General features: G+C 41.4%; 1 protein-coding gene across 2 annotated transcripts in view; it reads right to left on the bottom strand.

Moving 5' to 3' along the window:
• Nucleotides 1–18474, bottom strand: part of TCEANC2 (transcription elongation factor A N-terminal and central domain containing 2) — a 47867-nt gene that overhangs the window by 10324 nt on the left and 19069 nt on the right. For both annotated transcript variants that reach the window (XM_005678377.3, XM_005678376.3), the window contains exon 3: nucleotides 15399–15540. In XM_005678377.3, coding sequence (XP_005678434.2) covers nucleotides 15399–15540 — 142 coding nt within the window. The remainder of the gene's footprint in view (nucleotides 1–15398; nucleotides 15541–18474) is intronic.

Below are 18474 nucleotides of genomic sequence, written 5' to 3'. Positions count from 1 at the left end.
CTGACCATTACACTCCCCCACTTAAATCTTTCAATCGCATAACCCAAATTCTTCTCTCTTGTCACACAAATACTTTCACAAGCTGCCACCCTCCCATCTCCTTCCCAGTTTTGTTTCCAGCAATCAGCCCACTGTCATGTGATACTCTAGCTACTGCAGTTCCTAAGACACTTCAATAATTTTCTCACCTCTTTACTTTTGAACATATACTCCAAAGAGCATTTTGTCTGCCTAGAGTATGCTTTCTTCTTTCTTCATCTGGTTAACTTCTATTCTGCCTCTAGCTCAGGAGTCCTCTCATCCACGAAGTCTTAATAACCCCCAATCTTGGTTGGTAACTCTCCTCTGTGATTCCTTAGCATCTTGCACTTCTGTTCATCACAATAACTATTATAATTACTTGTAATTATCTAATCAGTTATCTCTCTTGCCACCAAAGTGAGCTCCTTGAGGGCATGAGCTGTGACACATTCATCTTTGTATCTCCAGGAGAAAACACAGAGGCAGGAAGTGAGGGTCAGGAGAATGGGTGTTTGGTAAATGTTGAGGAACGAGAAACCCATATGAAGAAATACATATGCCTTTACAAAAATATACAACAGAAAATGTGAATGAAAGAGGAACATATACCATATTATATGATGGAAAGACTAGTACAGAGATGTCAATATAAAAATTAATTTGTAGTTTTAATGTAACTATGATAAAAAAAATCTCAGTAGGCTGCTTTTATTAGAATACATCCAAATAGCTTTACACTCATTTCATTAATTTTTTATTTTATATCTGAGTAGTAGGCCTCTTGAGAAACCTGTATGCAGGTCACGAAGCAACAGAACTGGACATGGAATAACAGACTGGTTCCAAATAGGAAAAGGAGTACGTCAAGGCTGTATATTGTCACCCTGCTTATTTAACTTATATGCAGAGTACATTATGAGAAATGCTGGGCTGGAAGAAGCACAAGCTGGAATCAAGATTGCCGGGAGAAATATCAATAACCTCAGATATGCAGATGACACCACCCTTATGGCAGAAAGTGAAGAAGAACTAAAGAGCCTCTTGATGGAGGTGAAAGAGGAGAGTGAAAAAGTTAGCTTAAAGCTCAATATTCGGAAAACGAAGATCATGGCATCTTGTCCCATCACTTCATGGGAAATAGATGGGGAAACAGTGGAAACAGTGGCTGACTTTATTTTGGGGGGCTCCAAAATCACTGCAGATGGTGATTGCAGCCATGAAATTAAAAGATGCTTACTCCTTGGAAGAAAAGTTATGACCAACCTAGACAGCATATTAAAAAGCAGAGACATTACTTTGCCAACAAAAATCCGTCTAGTCAAGGCTATGGTTTTTCCAGTGGTCATGTATGGATGTAAGTGGACTATAAAGAAAGCTGAATGCAGAAGAATTGATGCTTTTGAACTGTGGTGTTGGAGAAGACTCTTGAGAGTCCCTTGGACTGCAAGGAGATCCAACCAGTCCACCCTAAAGGAGATCAATCCTGGGTATTCATTGGAAGGACTGATGTTGAAGCTGAAACTCCAATACTTTGGCCACCTGATGCAAAGAGCTGACTCATTTAAAAAGACCCTGATTCTGGGAAAGATTGAGGGCAGGAGGAGAAGCGGACGACAGAGGATGAGATGGTTGGATGGCATCACCGACTCAACGGACATGGGCTTGGGTAGACTCCGGCAGTTGGTGATGGACAGGGAGGCCTGGTGCGCTGTGGTTCTTGGGGTCACAAAGAGTCAGACACGACTGAGCAACTGAACTGAACTGATAGCTGATTAACAATGCTGTGATATTTTCAGAATTTTAGACTTATTTTAGAAAAACAAGTAAAGAGTATAAAATACTATTTTGAAAAAGAGGAATTCTGAGGTATAATTAGACTTTTAAGATACTAGAACATATTATAAAGCCACTAAAATTATATGGACTGGCACCAAAAAACAGATGGATAGATCTACGAATAAAAAAAAACGAAGCTCGGGAAAAAATCCTATTCTACACAAAATTTAATATATAATAAAAGAGGCATCAATGAACAGAAGAAAATGGAGAATTCAAATTTGAGAAGATGGTCAAAACATTCAGAAAATTTCTCAGATCATGCCAACTGCATAGTTCAACACTTGCTTGATTTATTTACTTCCCACATGTCGACTGAAGGCCTACTCTTTGTATAAGGAACTACACTAGGCACTAGTCATGTGGGGCTGAATGAGAAACTGTCCCTGCTTTAAAGGTTCTGTGAGTAACATCCTGGAGGTGAGAACAAAATGTAACTTTTAAGGGAAGACAAGAGTCTTTAACTTCTCTCTCTACCCAATTATCTGTCAAGAATTTTCACCTAGTCTTTCTACTGCCCAGGGAAAGAAGTACATCAACACTCAATACACAGAGGAAGGGGAAGGGGAGGAATGCAGAGCCCTCGTTAGAAATGGCTCAAGGTGCTTCCTAGCTGGCGATGCTTTAGTGAAGCGCTTTTGAAACACATGGCGTTTAAAATTTGAAGTCACTACTCAACACTTTTCTTTTCTGGGTAGAGTTCACATCCTTGAGATTATTCATTCAGAAAACAATTTTTTGTGCTGTTGGTCACTGTTGTGGATGCTAAAAACACCAAGATAAATGAGACACTGCAGGAAGTCAAAGACCTAACTTCAGAGCATTTTGTAACTTTATTTCTTTTTGGCTGTGCTGGGTCTTCATTGCTGTGTGGGCTTTCCTCTGGTTGCAGCAAGCAGGGGCTCCTCTCTAGCTATGGTGCACAGACTTCAGTAATTGCAGAAAGTGGGCTCAGGGGTTGCAGCTCCCAGGCTCTAGAGCACAGCCTCAAGAGTTGTGGTGCCTGGGCTCAGTTGTTCCACATTATGTGGAATCTTCCTAAGTCGGGGATTGAACAGGGGGAATGATCCGGCATTGGCAGGCAGATTCTTTACTACTGAGCTTTCAGGGAAGCCCCAGGGCATTTTAACACTTATATTGAGCACCTACTAACTGCCTAGTGCTGTAGATACAGATGAGTGAGACACAGACTCTGAAATTTAACCTACACACAATGCTGCTAATGTGTGCAAATTAGATTCATGTATAAAAATATCATTACAGTACTGTATACAGCAGCAATAAGCTAAAAACAACCTACAAGCTCACCATTAAGGGTCCAATTTGTTAAATGAAAGGAGTACATCAAGGCTATATATTGTCAACCTGCCTATTTAACTTATATGCAGAGTTACATCATGAGAAATTCCAGGCTGCATAAAGCACAAGCTGGAATCAAGATTGCTGGGAGAAATATCAATAGCCTCAGATATGCATATGGCACTATGCTTATGTCAGAAAGCGAACAGCCTCTTGATGAAAGTAAAAGAGGAGAGTTAAAAAGCTGGCTTAAAACTCAACGTTCAAAAAACTAAGATCATAGCATCCAGTCCCATCACGTCATGGTAAATAGATGGGGAAACAATGGAAACAGTGACTTTATTTTCTTGGGCTCCAAAATCACTGCAGACGGTGACTGCAGCCATGAAATTAATAGATGCTTGATCCTTGGAAAAAAAGCTATGGCAAACCTTGACAGCATATTAAAAAGCAGAGCCATTACTTTGCCAACAAAGGTCTGTCTAGTCAAAGCTATGGTTTTTCCAGTAGCCATGTATGGATGTGAGAGGTAGACCATAAAGGAGGCTGAGTGCCGAAGAATTGATGCTTTTGAACTGTGGTGTTGGAGAAGATTCTTGAGTCTCTTGGACTGCAAAGAGATCAAATCAGTCAATCCTAAAGGAAACCAATCCTTTGGAAGGACTGATGCTGAAGCTGAAGCTCCGATACTTTAGCCACCTGATGGGAAGAGCTGACTCAGTAAAAAAAGACCCTGATGCTGGGAAAGACTGAAGGCAGGAGGAGAAGGGGACGACAGAGGATGAGATGGTTGGATGGCATCATCGACTCAATGGACATGCATTTGAGCAAGGTCCAGGAGATGGTGATGGACAGGGAAGCCTGATGTGCTGCAGTCCATGAGGTCGCCAAGAGTCAGACATGACTGAGCGATTGAACAATGAATACTCTGCAGCCACTAAAGACTGCAATAGCTCTATATGTAGTAACATGGAAAGATGATTATTTACTCAGGTTCTCAGACGAGCCTGCATAGTATAAGTCAATATTTATTTTTAAAATTACATTTGTATACACACACACACATACACATATAAATACATATATTTGCTCACAGGCAGAGAAAGAGTCTAAAAAAATTTATAATGAAATTATTTACAAGGGTCTCTTCTGAGTAGTGGGACTGTGTGTATCTATGCAGTTCAACTCACAGTCTCATGGGCTGGCTCAACCTGTAAGGAATCCTAAAAAAGCATGGTAAATGCTATACTACAGGTACACTTGAATTTCTTTGGAATAGAGATCTTTCCCTTCATGTGTTCCCCAGCTTATCCTTTTCTCTTCCCAAGAAAGGCACTGTTGATCCAGCTTTCTCCTTGAGAAAGGAAGATGCAGAAGCCCCTCAAGACGAGAGTGCTTCTGCTTGTCCACTGGACCTTTTTATCGTGATGTTACTTTATCACTCTGTGGCACCTGGCACTGCTGCCTTCTTCCTTCTGAAATATTCTCTTCCACTGCTTTCTGAGGTGTTAATGGTTCTCCTCTTCCTTCTCCATCTCCTCTGCTGGTATGTGCCTTGCCAAACCTTTAATTACCAGTGCAGCCTACCTGGGGCACTGCCCTTGGCCTCTTCTCTTCTTTCTTCAACTGTTTTTCCTGAGTAATCTTACCTGCTTCTGGGGCCCAACTACCATCTGCAAGCAGATGACTTCCTAAGGCTCTCACTGAGCTCAAGATCCATGTATCCAGCCCCTGCTGGACAGCTCCACTTGCTTATTTTGCAAGCCACCTCTAGCTCAACATTTCTAAAATGGAAAGTGGAACTCATGACTTTCCCCTCAGTCCCTCCTCCTGTATTTCATGGCAGTGCTACTCACCCGTCATTTTATCTCCTTAACATTTCTTATAACTCTTCCTTTCTCACTTCCCGCTTTAGTCTCACTGCTGCCCTGATTCAGGTCCTCATCACTTCTTCACTGGTCTACTGCAGTGACTTACTAACCAATCTTTGTCCCCAGACTGGCTTTCTCCAATTCATCCTCCATATTAAAGTTAAATTAAGCTTCTAAAAACACAATTTGATCACATCATTCCCTTACTGGAAGCCCTCCAGTGGTTTTCTCCTCTGTCTTCAAATTAATTTCTCAGTATAGATTCAAGCCCTCAATGCCCTGGAACCTCTTTGGCCATATCTCTTACCATGTCTCTCTCTTTCCTCGCTCCCCTCAGTCTCAACCTTCCTACACCTTGCCCCCCAGGTACAAAGACCTAGTCATAGAGAACAGTTTGCATGTCCTTGTTTGGGGTCAGGCTGTCTGGCCTTCTTACATTTCTGTACCTTAGCTCACAGTTTCCTCTGCCTAGAAAGGTTAAATGCTCATTTTTTCCTCTAAGCTTGATGTAAACATCTTGGGGGCAGAACCCCACACCTTACTCCTTACTCCAAGATACATTTCCAGCTCCCAGCACAGTGCCTACCACAAATCATTCAAGAAATGTTTGCTGAACTGAATCAGTTACATTTAAAAAAACAAAAAAGTTTACATTTGGCTTTCAAATTGGCTTTGTAGTAACATCTGAATATGGATGCAGTTGATTGGGAAAATCACACAATTGCAAACAAAATAATGAACTATGCTGTAAAGTACTGAATGAAGAGGTTCTAATTCTTACCCACTGCTAAGAATGCTTCCTGCTTACTACTCCAAAGTCTATAGGAATTATCTCATTTTTAAATAACTAAACAATGAATTAAATACTATTGTCATATCTCTTTTTACAAGTGAGAAACTGAAGCTCAGCAAAGCAACCTGCCCTGGCCTCACAGCTAGTAAGCATGTGAGCCAGAATCTGAGCACAGCCGCCTGACCCTAGAGTCTGCACACTTAACCCAACACCCTGTCCTCCTCTGTCATTAGGGACTGGCATATAGGGAGTGTTCAATAAAGCTCTGTTGAGATAATGTTGTTCACCTTCTTGATATTCCCAAATCAGAAGAGCACAGGTCCTGAGAGGTGGCCAAATGGCAGAAGCCTCGGGCTCTCAGGCCAGGACAAGTGATCACTGCTCCTGGCCCGCAGAGGGCAGTATACTCCACAGTGTCCCCCACTGCAGTCCCACCCAGCGTGGTCAGAAGGCTCTCCCAACACCAGGGAAACACTCCAAGCAGGGCCGGGACAGGAGGAGAATGGGGGATGCAGGATGTGCCAGCAACAGGGTGACAAAGGGAAGAGTGGCAGCAGGGAAGGCCTTCAGTCTGGGGCAGGAAAAGAGAAGAGAGGAGGCCTAAGGAACCACCTTCTATAAAAAACAAGGCAAAATGAATCTTTAGATCAGACAATGAATTTCATGACAATAACGACAGCTAGCCACTGCACTGAACACTTTACACTTAAGCCAATGAACTCTCAGAACAACCCTATGAGGTAGGTGCTATGACGATACCCTGTTTGGCAGGTAAAGAACCTGAGGAACTAAGAGGTTAAGGAACTTGCACAGGACACAGCAAATAAGCAGCAAGGCCAAGTTTCAAATGTAGGCAGTCTGGCTCGAGCTCAAGTATTAAACCCATACTGTTGCCTCCAGTGATCATATAGTCCTACCTCCTCCTGATTCAGATGAAAAAATGAGGCTCCATGACCTTTCCCCAAGGTCACAAGTTGGTCAGTAGCTACATCAAGGAAGTTAATGATCTGCAAAAAGTCATTATTTGCTCCATGAAGTTTATGTTTTAAAGCAAGCAGTGCCACTGGCTGGTCTTATGATCTAGGTCAAGTCCCCTGGGTTGAAGAGTATGGGGTTTCTGCATCCCAGCACATTGTTAAGACAAATTCCCTGCAGGAAGTGGTCTTTTGCTCTTTTAACAAACATTATCAAATACTTAGTAAGTACCAGACCCTGTGCTAGACCTTGGGATAGAATGTTGAACAAGACATAGCCCTTTATTCAAGGAGCTCCACAGAGGTCTAAGCACAGGAGAAGACATCTAAACAAAAACAAATGCACCAAAGTGTCACAGGTTCTAAGACAGTATTGAAAGGGGAACCCAAAGGAGAGTCAAAAGGACACAGAAGTCAATCTGGCTGGCAAATGGACCAGGGAATAACATGCAAGAGGCAATTCTTGTCCTAAGTCTTGACAAGCAGTGGAGTGAACAAGAGCAGAGAAGCTGAAAGAGCACAGTGTAATTGGAGCGCTGTGATAGGCAAAATAATGTTCCCAAAGATATCCATGCCCTAAACCTCAGAACTGTGAATCTGTTGCCTTAAAAGGAAAAAGGCGTGATTAAAGTTAAGGACCCCAAAAGGAAGAGATGAGTCTGGATTACCTAGGTGGGGCCAATCTAATCACATAAGTTCTTAGAGGCAGAAGAGTGGGTCAGAGAGATGAGGTGTGGGAAAAATCTAACCCATCATTGCCAGCTTTGGAGATGGAGGAAGGGAATCACAAGCCACAGAAAGCAGGTGGCTTCTAGAAACCAGAAAAGGCAATGAAACCGATTCTCCCCTAGAGTCTCCAGGAGGAATACAGCCCTACTGACACCGTGATTTTAGCTGAGACCTGTACTAAAGGTCTAACATACAGAAATGTAAGATAATAAACCTAGTGTTTAAACCATTAATTTTCTGGCTTTTGAACAGTGGTGCTGGGAAAAACTCTTGAGAGTCCCTTGGAGAGCAAGGAGATCAAACTAGTCAATCCTAAGGGAAATCAACCTTGAATATTCATTGGAAGGACTGATACTGAAGCTGAAGCTCCAATACTTTGGCCATCGGATGCTAACAGCTGACTCACTGGGAAAGACTCTGATGCTGGGAAAGACTGAGGGCAGGAGGAGAAAGGGGGTGACAGAGGATGAGATGGTTGGATGGCATCATCGACACAATGGACTTGAATTTGAGCAGACTCCAGGAGATAGCGAAGGACAGGGAAGCCTGGCGTGCTATAGTTCATGGTTCGCAAAGAGTTGGACACGACTTGGCAACTGAACCACAATAGCAACAACAATTTTGTGGCAGTTTGTATGGCACTATTCATAGATAATGAATACAAGAGCTTCTCAGTAGTTCAGGATTGCTAAAACAATGTGAATCTATAGAACAACCTGAGAGTGGAAGGCTACTGGAAAGTACCTTTCCACTAAGTTACTCTGTGAACTTGGGCAAGTCAAATCACATCCCCAGTCATTCATTCACTCACTAACTCATTTATTCACTCAACAAACACTTTTGCTTCGCCAAGATTATGTTTCATCTGGGCGTTAAAGGTCCAAGGTGCCAAGCTCAAGCACCTTGAGCTTGCCAAGGTACATCTTTGGGTTTCAGGAGGTAGGAAGACATGGCCTAAGTCCCTCTTAGTTTTATAGCTTATTTTGTTTCCTGAACTGAGGCAAATTACTTTAAACTCTCTAAGCCTCAGTGTTCTCATTTGTAAAATGAGAAAATAATAATATTTACTTTAAAGCACTGTTATATAGATCAAATGAAGTCATAGTGTGTTAGTTACCCAGTCGTGTCCAACTCTTTGTGACCCCATGGACTGTAGCCTGCCAGGCTCCTCTGTCCATGGGATTCTTCAGGCAAGAATACTGGAGTGGGTTGCCATTTCCTCCTCCAGGGAAGTCATAGTGGGGAAAGCATTTTTTAAGTATAGGGTTTTTTGTTGTTAATCAATTATAAATGAAAATCAGATCAATATGATTGACTTAAAACCTTTCCCAGATTATTTATGTCTACACTGTTGCAGAAGTAGAGCATGCTCGCCTTGTAGGCTGGGTGCAAGGCCTAACTACATTGCCTTATCAGCCATTTACTTGACACTCCCTGCCCACTGGTTTCCTTTATAATAAAGATATTCAAGCCACAGAGGCCCCATTAAGAGGCAGATCCAAAGGCTTTTGCCCAGCTAGCCCTCAACTTCCCAGACCACTTGAGAACAGTGAGGCCACTCACTTTTCCTGTCTCTTAAAACACTCTCCTCCTTAGGCCACGCGTCACTGCACGGCCCTGGTTCTCCTCCTCTAATTACACTCCATCCACTTCTTCAGCAGCTCCTCTTCCTCTTCCCACTTTCCTTGCACGGATATTCTCCTCATTTCAATCCTTCAGCCCTTTAATCTTTTCTTTTACTCAAAGAATTCATCCACTTAAATGATTTCAAGCAAACGCCTCCAGGCAAATGTGTTCCAAATACAGATTTTTAGTCTAAATATCTCTCATCTGAGTTTCAGTTCTCCATCTCTAGCTGCCTATTGGACATTTGCTCCTAGAGAGTTTATGTCAGAGCAAACACTGACTAAAATGAAAATACTAGGAGAAAACTCCCATATGATGCACACAAGAAAAGGCACTAAATTCTGATTTAAAAGAGGTGAGCTTGAGCAGATGGCAGAACCCATAGAGATAGTCCAATAAAATAAAGGCACATATGGCTGGGATTCAGGGCACAATGGCAGCCTGCTAACCAGGAAAGGACACTGCCCCAAGAGACCTAGATTCTCATGACATCGCCGGTGCTAACCTACTGCGTGGCCCTGGGTAAGTCACTGCATCTGTCCGAGTCTGAATTTCCTCGTTTATAAATTGAGGTAGCTAACTGGATTTGAAGGTTTATGACACTGACATTTATAAAGTTCAAATACAGATAACAAAAATTATAAGATCTCAACAGACAAAGAACACAAAAATTCACACAAAAAGGACAGAGTGCCAATAAGCCAATAGAAAACAATCCATTCTATACAGCAAATGAAAACAAGATGTTATTGGAAATGGTAGTAATATAAATTGGAACAGTAATTCTAAAAATCTAAGATTCAGACATGGATCGGGACAAGAGATGCATATCCAGGAGTTGTCTGAATTAAGGCCTCAGTTAAGCTGAAGAAGTGAACAGCCTCTGGCGAAGTGCTCTAAAGCACAGCCTAAGACTGTGGTCTCCGAGCTTTATGAAACAGTCCCCTCTGAGAGGACAGGGAACAAAGATGGAAGAAAGAGAGAAAGGCAAGAAACAGGAATACAGAAAGCTAGAAATACCATGGAGAAAACCTTGTTTGACTTTGTCATTTTCATTCATTTGATGAATATATCCTGAGCACATGCCACATTAATGCTTAAAACACACTGGTGAATAAAATATACAGCATGATCCTGCTGGCACAGAGTTACTGTAAATAAAAAACAACAAAGTAAATAATTAAATAAGTAATTACAAACTCAGATAAGGACTTGAAGGAAATAAACATTGATAAAATAGATAAAGAATTAGCAACAAGTTCAGTGTCATTTATGTTAACAGAAAAGAGAGTAATTAATGGTCTCAAATTCATGGTTCTGGGAAGATGAGAACTGAGACAAGACTATTGGATTTGGATAGAATGAAATCACTTGTGTCCCAAGAGAGAAGAATAGTGGTTGTGGGTGAAGCCAGCATGGAATGAAAGAGTGGAAGAGCCAGAAATGGGAGTTGTGATTATTAATCATATTGAAAGGAATCTGACTATATAAAGAAGAAGAGAAACAAGGTATCTGGAAAAGATGGTAGACAATTAAAGGAGAAGATTTAAGTGTATGTGAAGGCAGAAAGCAAGCGCCAGTAAAGAGGCTATGAGAGGCATCTTGGCATTCTCATTTCCACAGTCAATTCCTGCAAAGTCTGATCCATTCTCCCTGATTAAGTCCTCCCTACAAACCTGATTCTCTATTTCTAAAATTAGAAATTTTTAAAACCCCACATTCCTTTCTGATACTGCCACCTCTCTCTTTCAATACTAAACTTCTTGAAAGAGTTGTCTATTTTCACAGTTCATTTCCTTACCTCCTCTTCACTCAAGCCTCTGCCTTTAACTATGCCTTTGAAACTGTCCTTAGCAAAATAATTAATGGCCTTACTTTGCAAAATCCAACATGCAATTTTAGAATTAGTTTCTTTGGCCTTTTGACAATGATGGACAGTGCTGACGAATCCCCTCTCAGAAGCACTCTCTCTTTCCACAGCAACATTCTCTCCTGTTTCCCCAGTCACACCTTCCCATCTCCCACAAGCCTCTTGCCTGTTGGTGTGCTTCAGGATGTGGGATTTGGCTCTTTGCTTTTCCTACATACTCTTTCTGGGCAATTGCCTTGCTTTCTCACTACATGCTGATGGTGACTCTCAAGTATATATTTATAGTCCCTCCTTAGCTGTAGCCTTATATATCCAACATTCTGTTGGATATTTCCTCTTGGATGTCCCACAATATGTCAAACACAGTGAGTCCAAAATTGAACTTACCATTCCCCCCACCTCCAAACATGCTGTTTCCTATCCTAGTGAGTAGTGCTGCCATACACCTATTTGTCCATATCAGAAATCTGGGCCTCAGCCTTCACTCTTTTCATTCCCCAACATCCAATCAACTTCTAGGTTCGCTGGATTTTAATGCATTTATGTCTCTTGATTCCAACCACATTTCTCCACCCTCATGGTTACAACTCCTTTCAGGCCACCCTAATTTCTCATCTAGATGTTTTAGTAGCTTGCTAACTGGGCTTTCTGCCTCCATGTTTGCTTTTCTCAAACACTCTTCCCCTATGGCAGAGACAGGTATTTCTAAACTGCAAATAAGAATTCAAAAATCCTTTGATAACAACCACTTATGATCTTTAGGATCTGAGGCTTTATAGTGGACTAAAGCTACACTTTCACTGCAATACAATTTGATTCTGGATAAAAATCATCTCAAAAAAAATAAGCGGAAGCTAAAGGCATAGGGTTATCCTAAGGGCTGACTAATAGGAACACTACTGAAATACTTTGCTTTGGGTCAGTGGTGAAATGAGAGAGCTAATGTTGGGACTCTGATTCTGAGCTAGGATCCTTGAGTGGTGTGCTAAAGCATTTCAGGTCAGAAGTGGTCCTTGACTACTGGCACAAAGAAAAAAAGAAGCTAATCCCCTCTACGGAGAAATGTTTCCAGTTTAGCCTCACAGAATTCCCACATATTGAAAGAAAATAATGAACTCACAATTAAAAATCAACAAGCAAGGAATTCTCTGGCAGTTCAATGGTTAGGCCTCTGTGCTTTCGTTGCTGAGGGTCTACACTCAATCCCTGGCTGGGAAACTAAGATCCTACAAGCCTCATAGCACAGCCAAAAAACAAAAAGAAAAATCAACAGGCACAGTGAAAGGCAAACACCAGGAGAGTCAACAGAAACAGTAAACAATAGAGTTAAACCCTAAGGATAACAAATATTAGAATAGTCAGATGACTACAGAAGAACTATACACTATATGTTTGCAGAAATAAAAGGCACAATCACAAGTGTGTACAAATAACATTTAAAAGAGACAGATTTGGGGAAGAAAGAAAGCTTGCAAAAAAAAAAAGGTTTCAGAAAGAAAGAACTTAATGAATGAGTGAGACAGCAAATTAGAGTCAAGTGAAAAGAGGATTAGTGACTTGGAAGATATACCTCTGAAGAAACTGCCCACAATTTTATGAGAGACAAGGAGACATATGAGCTAAAGAACATGGGAAACAAAAGCTCTAACCTATTTCTAATTGTAGAATCCCAGAATGAAGAAATAGACAATGAAAAGGAGGTTCTTTGAAGAGATAACCACTGTAAAACTTCTACAAATGAACATAAATCTGAAGGTCCAGGAAGAAGAATATACCTAGGTTAAATTTAAAGAAACACATGCTGTGATAGCCAGTCTACAAGACAGCCCCAGTGAGCCTCATCTCTTGGTATTCATAACCCATGTGTAGTTGTCTCGCAAGCTGCACCCAGGTTAGTTTGTGTGATCAACAGAATATAACAGAAGCAATGGTATGTCACTTCCAAGATAAGATGATAAAAGATACTGTGGTTTCCATCTTGGTTACTCTCTCTTGGATCACTTACTCTGGAGAAAGTCAACCACCATGCCATGAGCAGCCCTATGAAGAGGCCCAGGTGATGAGAAACTGAGGCCTCCTATAAGCAATCCTGTAAGTGAGCCATCAGGAACAGATCTTCAAGCCCTGCTCAAGCTTTCAGATGACTACAGCCCCAGCCAACAGCTTGACTGTAACCTCTTAAGAGACCATGAGTCAGAAGCACTCAGTTAAACTGCTCTCAGATTCTTGACCCTCAGAAAACCTGTGTGAAACAAGAAATACTTAAGCTGCTAAACTTGGGGGTAATTTTTACACAGGGACAGGTAACTAATACACAAGCTAAGACTAAACACTTTTGCTTTTTTTCCCAATGTGCAACCCACTGCAGTGCCTGCAGCCTATAGACAGAGGTCAGGCAATGGTCTGGGGCCAGTTTGCTCTGTCATGGGATGCTATGAGAGGCCCAGGGCGTCAGCCTGCCATAAACCCAAACCCATGCCTAAGACCAAACAGTTTCAAATGACTTACAAGGAATCATTTCCATCTGATCCAAACTCTCTAACTGATTACATTTCAAATATACCAGACTTCTTAGTCTCTGCAATGCACCATGTTCTCTCTGTACAGCTCACCTGACATAGCCCTGCCTGGCACATTCTTTAACATCTTCCCTACTCTCAACACATGTACTCCTTGATCTAACTTCTCCTCGTCATCAGAGCACTCATAGAAATCTCATGGGACAGGGACAGGAAGGACTCTAAAGGTGGGAGAATGGAAACATTCTCAGGCAATGATACAAATGAATCTTCAAGCTAGCAACTACCGAGGAACCCTTATATTCCACACAACCTCAGGTTTAGGCAAAGCCTGGGATACGGTCAAGACTCAAATGCTGGATGGTTTCCAGGTCCTCCTAAGTCATGCCCCCTTGTTGTGGTTTCATTATGATCCTTGAATTGAAATTTCTGAACATCAGACACGCCCATTCTTGAAAGCATACTCGTAATTGTACTTAGCATACTTGCAACTGTACTCAAAGGACAAACAGAAATAATTTTTAAAACTGTCATCTGCTCTGTAGTATAGGATAACTCCAGTCAATATTATGTTGACATTTAAGATCTGATTGTAAGTGTATTTGTGGTGTGCCTAAATATGAACATATATATACACATATGTACATGTACACATCATAAAATATTAACCACTAGTACCCTCTACTGGTGGAAATACCTTATCTGCTCATATGAATGGTCTTATTGCCCTCTAGTGACCACAACCAATAAAGAGAAAATCCAGCAGCAGATGGGAGAATCTCCTTGGCTATAATGATAGGGTTTTATGTTCTTTAAGCATCTAATTTTCTCAGATTCTGGTTTATATTACAGGGGTGCAACTCTCAAGACTCTTGGGGGAACCTCTGGGGGATTTCACACAGCTCTTGCCAGCTGTTAGCGCCAATCTGAAGCTACTCTCTCTCCTGCTTCTCATGAACAAGAGGTCAAGGGGAGGCAGAGAAGGCAATGGCTGCACGGGTGAGGGCAAGAACAGCAGCTGTGAATGACTACCCTGGACTCCCTGGGGACTTGGGAGCAGCTTGAGAAACACATGCTGGCCCTCCCTCGCATATTATTCACAGTTGTGTACTGTACTAACATGGTAATTCGATGCAGTTCCTGACTTACCTCTTAAGATAACTCCAATGCTGTAATAAGTGACGTAGCAGCAAAAGATGCTGTCATTTTGCTTTTACAAACCATGCTTTGGAAGTTACTTCTACTCAAGACAGAAAAGCCAAGATTTAAGTGACCTGTTGCCTCTTCTACGGAGTTTTTTCTGAATTCCCCAGATGTAAGACTACTCTGTTCTCTGTGCCAGCATACACCTTGCACAGATCAGAATGGTACCACAGACATTATTCATATGTTTTTATTTCTAATCTAAACTATTTTACTACTTACATTTGTCTACTTGCTGGTTTCTCTACCAAACCCTAAATTCCTTGAGGCCACAATCATGTCTTCTTCATTTTTGTACACCCAGCATCAAGCACATTCAAAACATGACCCACCGATCATGCAAAAGTACAGAAACTGAAATAAGCATTTAGAAGCTTTTATAGTAGTCTGACAAAGTACTTCCACATCTGTTGAATCTAATTTTTTTTAGAAATAGGGCTTGTACTCCTTATATTTTAATTTCATTTACCTGTTAATTTTTATTATACTATAAAAGTATTAGTCTACAGTCAACGGAGAATTTTTTAAAGAAAGGTCTCTCACCACAGACAGCTTGAGAAGTACTGATACACAGATAACTATGTTTGTGAGAGGGAGGAAAGAAGAAAGGAGGAGATAAAACAGAAGCACTTCTCATAAAATTCAGAAGGAACATACCTATCTTTGTTGACTTTAACACTTCTTGGGAAGGTATTTTCTTCTTTAATTCTCGTAAGGCTTCAACTAGATTCTCTTTGCTTTGATTAGGAAGCTCCAACATAGTTTTCCATCTTTTTATGTCTTCTATAACCACAACTCTCTGGGAAAAAGAAAAGTCATTTGGAAAATGGAACATTTTCATTAGAAAGACATCTGCCTTCACCTGAGCTAATGGGGCTCCTACGGACATATGAATTATTGATTATGACCTGAACCAAAGCACAGTATGTATGATGGCCCCAAATGATGGGTAATTGCTTAAAAGCAGCCCCTGCTTACTGCAAATCAGGAAGAGAGTTACATCTATTAGGAAAAGTGCAAGTTTTAATCTTACCACGTCAGACACCACTGGCACTTAGCATTGAAAGGCAAAAAGGAGGACAAGAAAAGAAAAACGATGCTGAGGTGAACCAACCCTATAGCTCACTTAAGTGTCTTAATCCATAGCGGAGGACAGACAGCAGAGAAGTCAGAAAGACATAGTTATTTCAACAATAAAAAGCACACTTCAACAGCTCCCTACTTCCTAGATTGTAAAACTCAAACCGTCTCTTGTATGAAGAATTTTTAAAACTTCAAACACAAAAAGTTAGCTACTCACCGCTTATAATGAAAAAGTTACATTTTGCCATTTCACATAAAACAATAAAACACTGTAAAGTTCAAGTCTCCTTACACCCTTCACCCCTTAATCCCTTCCTTCCATTTCTAGAAAAAACTACCATCTTAAAGTTGACACGAATCTTTCCATTAAGTGTAAAATATTAACAAGGAATCCAGGTGAAAGGGATGAGGAATGTCTTTGTACTATGTTGCATTTAAAATTATTTCCACTAATAATTTTAAAAAATAAACTGGGAGACAAAAAATAAAGTTGCTTTTATAATTACAAAAATTTTTTGTTTCTTGTTTTGTATCATTATACCTTGGGGTGGTGGGCCAGTTAGGGTCTGGGAAGGGGCACAGGGGCTTCTGGTACATGTCCTGTTTCTTGATCTGGATACTGATGACACAAATGTGTTCTGTGAAAATCTTTAAGATGTACACTCATGATTTGTCTACTTTTCTACATGCATGTGATAATTCAATAAAAAGAAACCCTCAAAAGTCTTCATTTACCCCCCTGGGCAGGGTCTAGCATAGCTGCCTGTGCTGGGAGAAGGGGATGTCTGGGGACTTCTCTATTTCCCCACCTTTGCTTCTCCTCCTTCCCTAGCTGCTTGTTTGCTTTAGTCTCTGATCCTTCCAGGTTTGAAACTGGGAAAAGGAGGAACAGTAACAGACAGGAAAAGCCTTACTTCTGGTTGTGGTGTGATGTGATGCTCACCAGTTTTCAGTACTCTCTAGACTTGGCAGATAGTCAAAAGCTGTCTCATGAGCTGTTTCTGTGGTTCCATGGCGGCTCCCAGGGTTGAGCTCTGACCTGTAGTGTTCCCACAGCACTGGCAAGGTCTCTCCCAGCCAGCCACATACAGGTCCACCGTAAGTCTCTAGCTTCTGGCAACCAGCTTCATACATTCTCTGAAGGGGTTCCATTACCCTTCCAAGGGTTCCTGTGAACCAAGCCCCTTTAATTCAACTCCAGGTTAACCAGTATTTTCTCGGCTATGCCCCCATCTTTGCCCTGAAAAACTCTGAGCATAACAGCCTTCCAAATGCAACCACTTCCCTTTCAGTGGCATCAGTAAAAACCCTCTGGTTTTAGACTTTCCCTGGCACAGGTCTGGTCTCTGTCTACCAACTCCAGGAACTGAGGTCAAGTTCTCCAAAAGAAAATACCACAGCTGTCCCATTTTATCCAAAGGACTTTTCATGCCTTTCTTTCTTTGCCTTCAACTTTCCTTATTACCTAAGATAGGTGATAGGTTCAGGAGTCCAAAACTGGTCTTCACATACTGCCTTCACAAGTTCTGCAGGTGGTCTAGAACAACTTTGGGGAACACCACTTTATACCTAATGTTTTGTTCTCAAGGCTTCCCAGGTGACGCTAATAGTAAAGAACCCACCTGCTAGTGCAGGAGATGTAAGAGACATGGGTTCGATCCCTGGGTCAGGAAGATCCCCTAGAGGAGGGCAAGGCAACCCACTCCAGTATTCTTGCCTGGAGAATCCCATGGACATAGGAGCTCGGCAGACTACAGTCCATGGGGTTGCAAAGAGTCAGACATGAATGAAGCAACTTGGCATGCACACATGCACACTTCGTTTTCAGTCCTTAGGAGCCCTAACCAAAATTGAGACAGAGTGCTTTTCTATGACCTGTTACAATATAAAATAACATTGGTGTTACATGGCATGAAAGACAAATAAATGAAGCTAGGTAAGGGATATTTTCCGAGAAGGCAACGGCAACCCACTCCAGTGTTCTAGCTTGGAAAATGCCATGGACAGAGAAGCCTGGTAGGAGTCCACAGGGTCGCGAAGATTGGACACGACTGAGCGACTTCACTTTCACTTTCATGCATTGGAGAAGGAAATGGCAACCCACTCCAGTGTTCTTGCCTGGAGAATCCCATGGACAGTGGAGCCTGGTGGGCTGCCGTCTATGGGGTTGCACAGTCGGACACGACTGAAGTGACTTAGCAGCAGCAGCAGCAGCAAGGGATATTTTCAGTAGGAAGTAGACATAAATATCATATTATGCAACTTGCACTTCTCATTCAATATAGTTTGACTTACCCATACTGATGTGTATAAACCCAGTTGATCTGTTTTGATAGTATTGAATATTATTCCATTATTTTTATATACAATGTCTCAGAATATTAAAGTCTATTCCCCTAATGCATATTTAGCATTTTCTCCCCCTCATATTTTTCCTATTATAAACACTGCTTCAGTGAACTCCTGCCTATTATATACTCATATGTCTTCTATCCTTCACTTTCAACTTTTCTGGGTCATGCTTTAATAACTTATGGCTGCTTTATTTTGCTCCTCCTTCCCCATCCAATCTGAAAATTTCTATTTTTTGATAGGCATGTTTAATCCATTTGCATTTATCGTCATTACCGACGGTTACCGGACACACTTT

The sequence above is a fragment of the Capra hircus genome, chromosome 3 (assembly GCF_001704415.2).
Source record: "Capra hircus breed San Clemente chromosome 3, ASM170441v1, whole genome shotgun sequence".
In the NCBI taxonomy this organism is placed as follows: Eukaryota; Metazoa; Chordata; class Mammalia; order Artiodactyla; family Bovidae; genus Capra; species Capra hircus.
The sequence above is the reverse complement of the archived record's forward strand: the minus strand, read 5'-3'. Positions and strand labels throughout refer to the sequence as shown.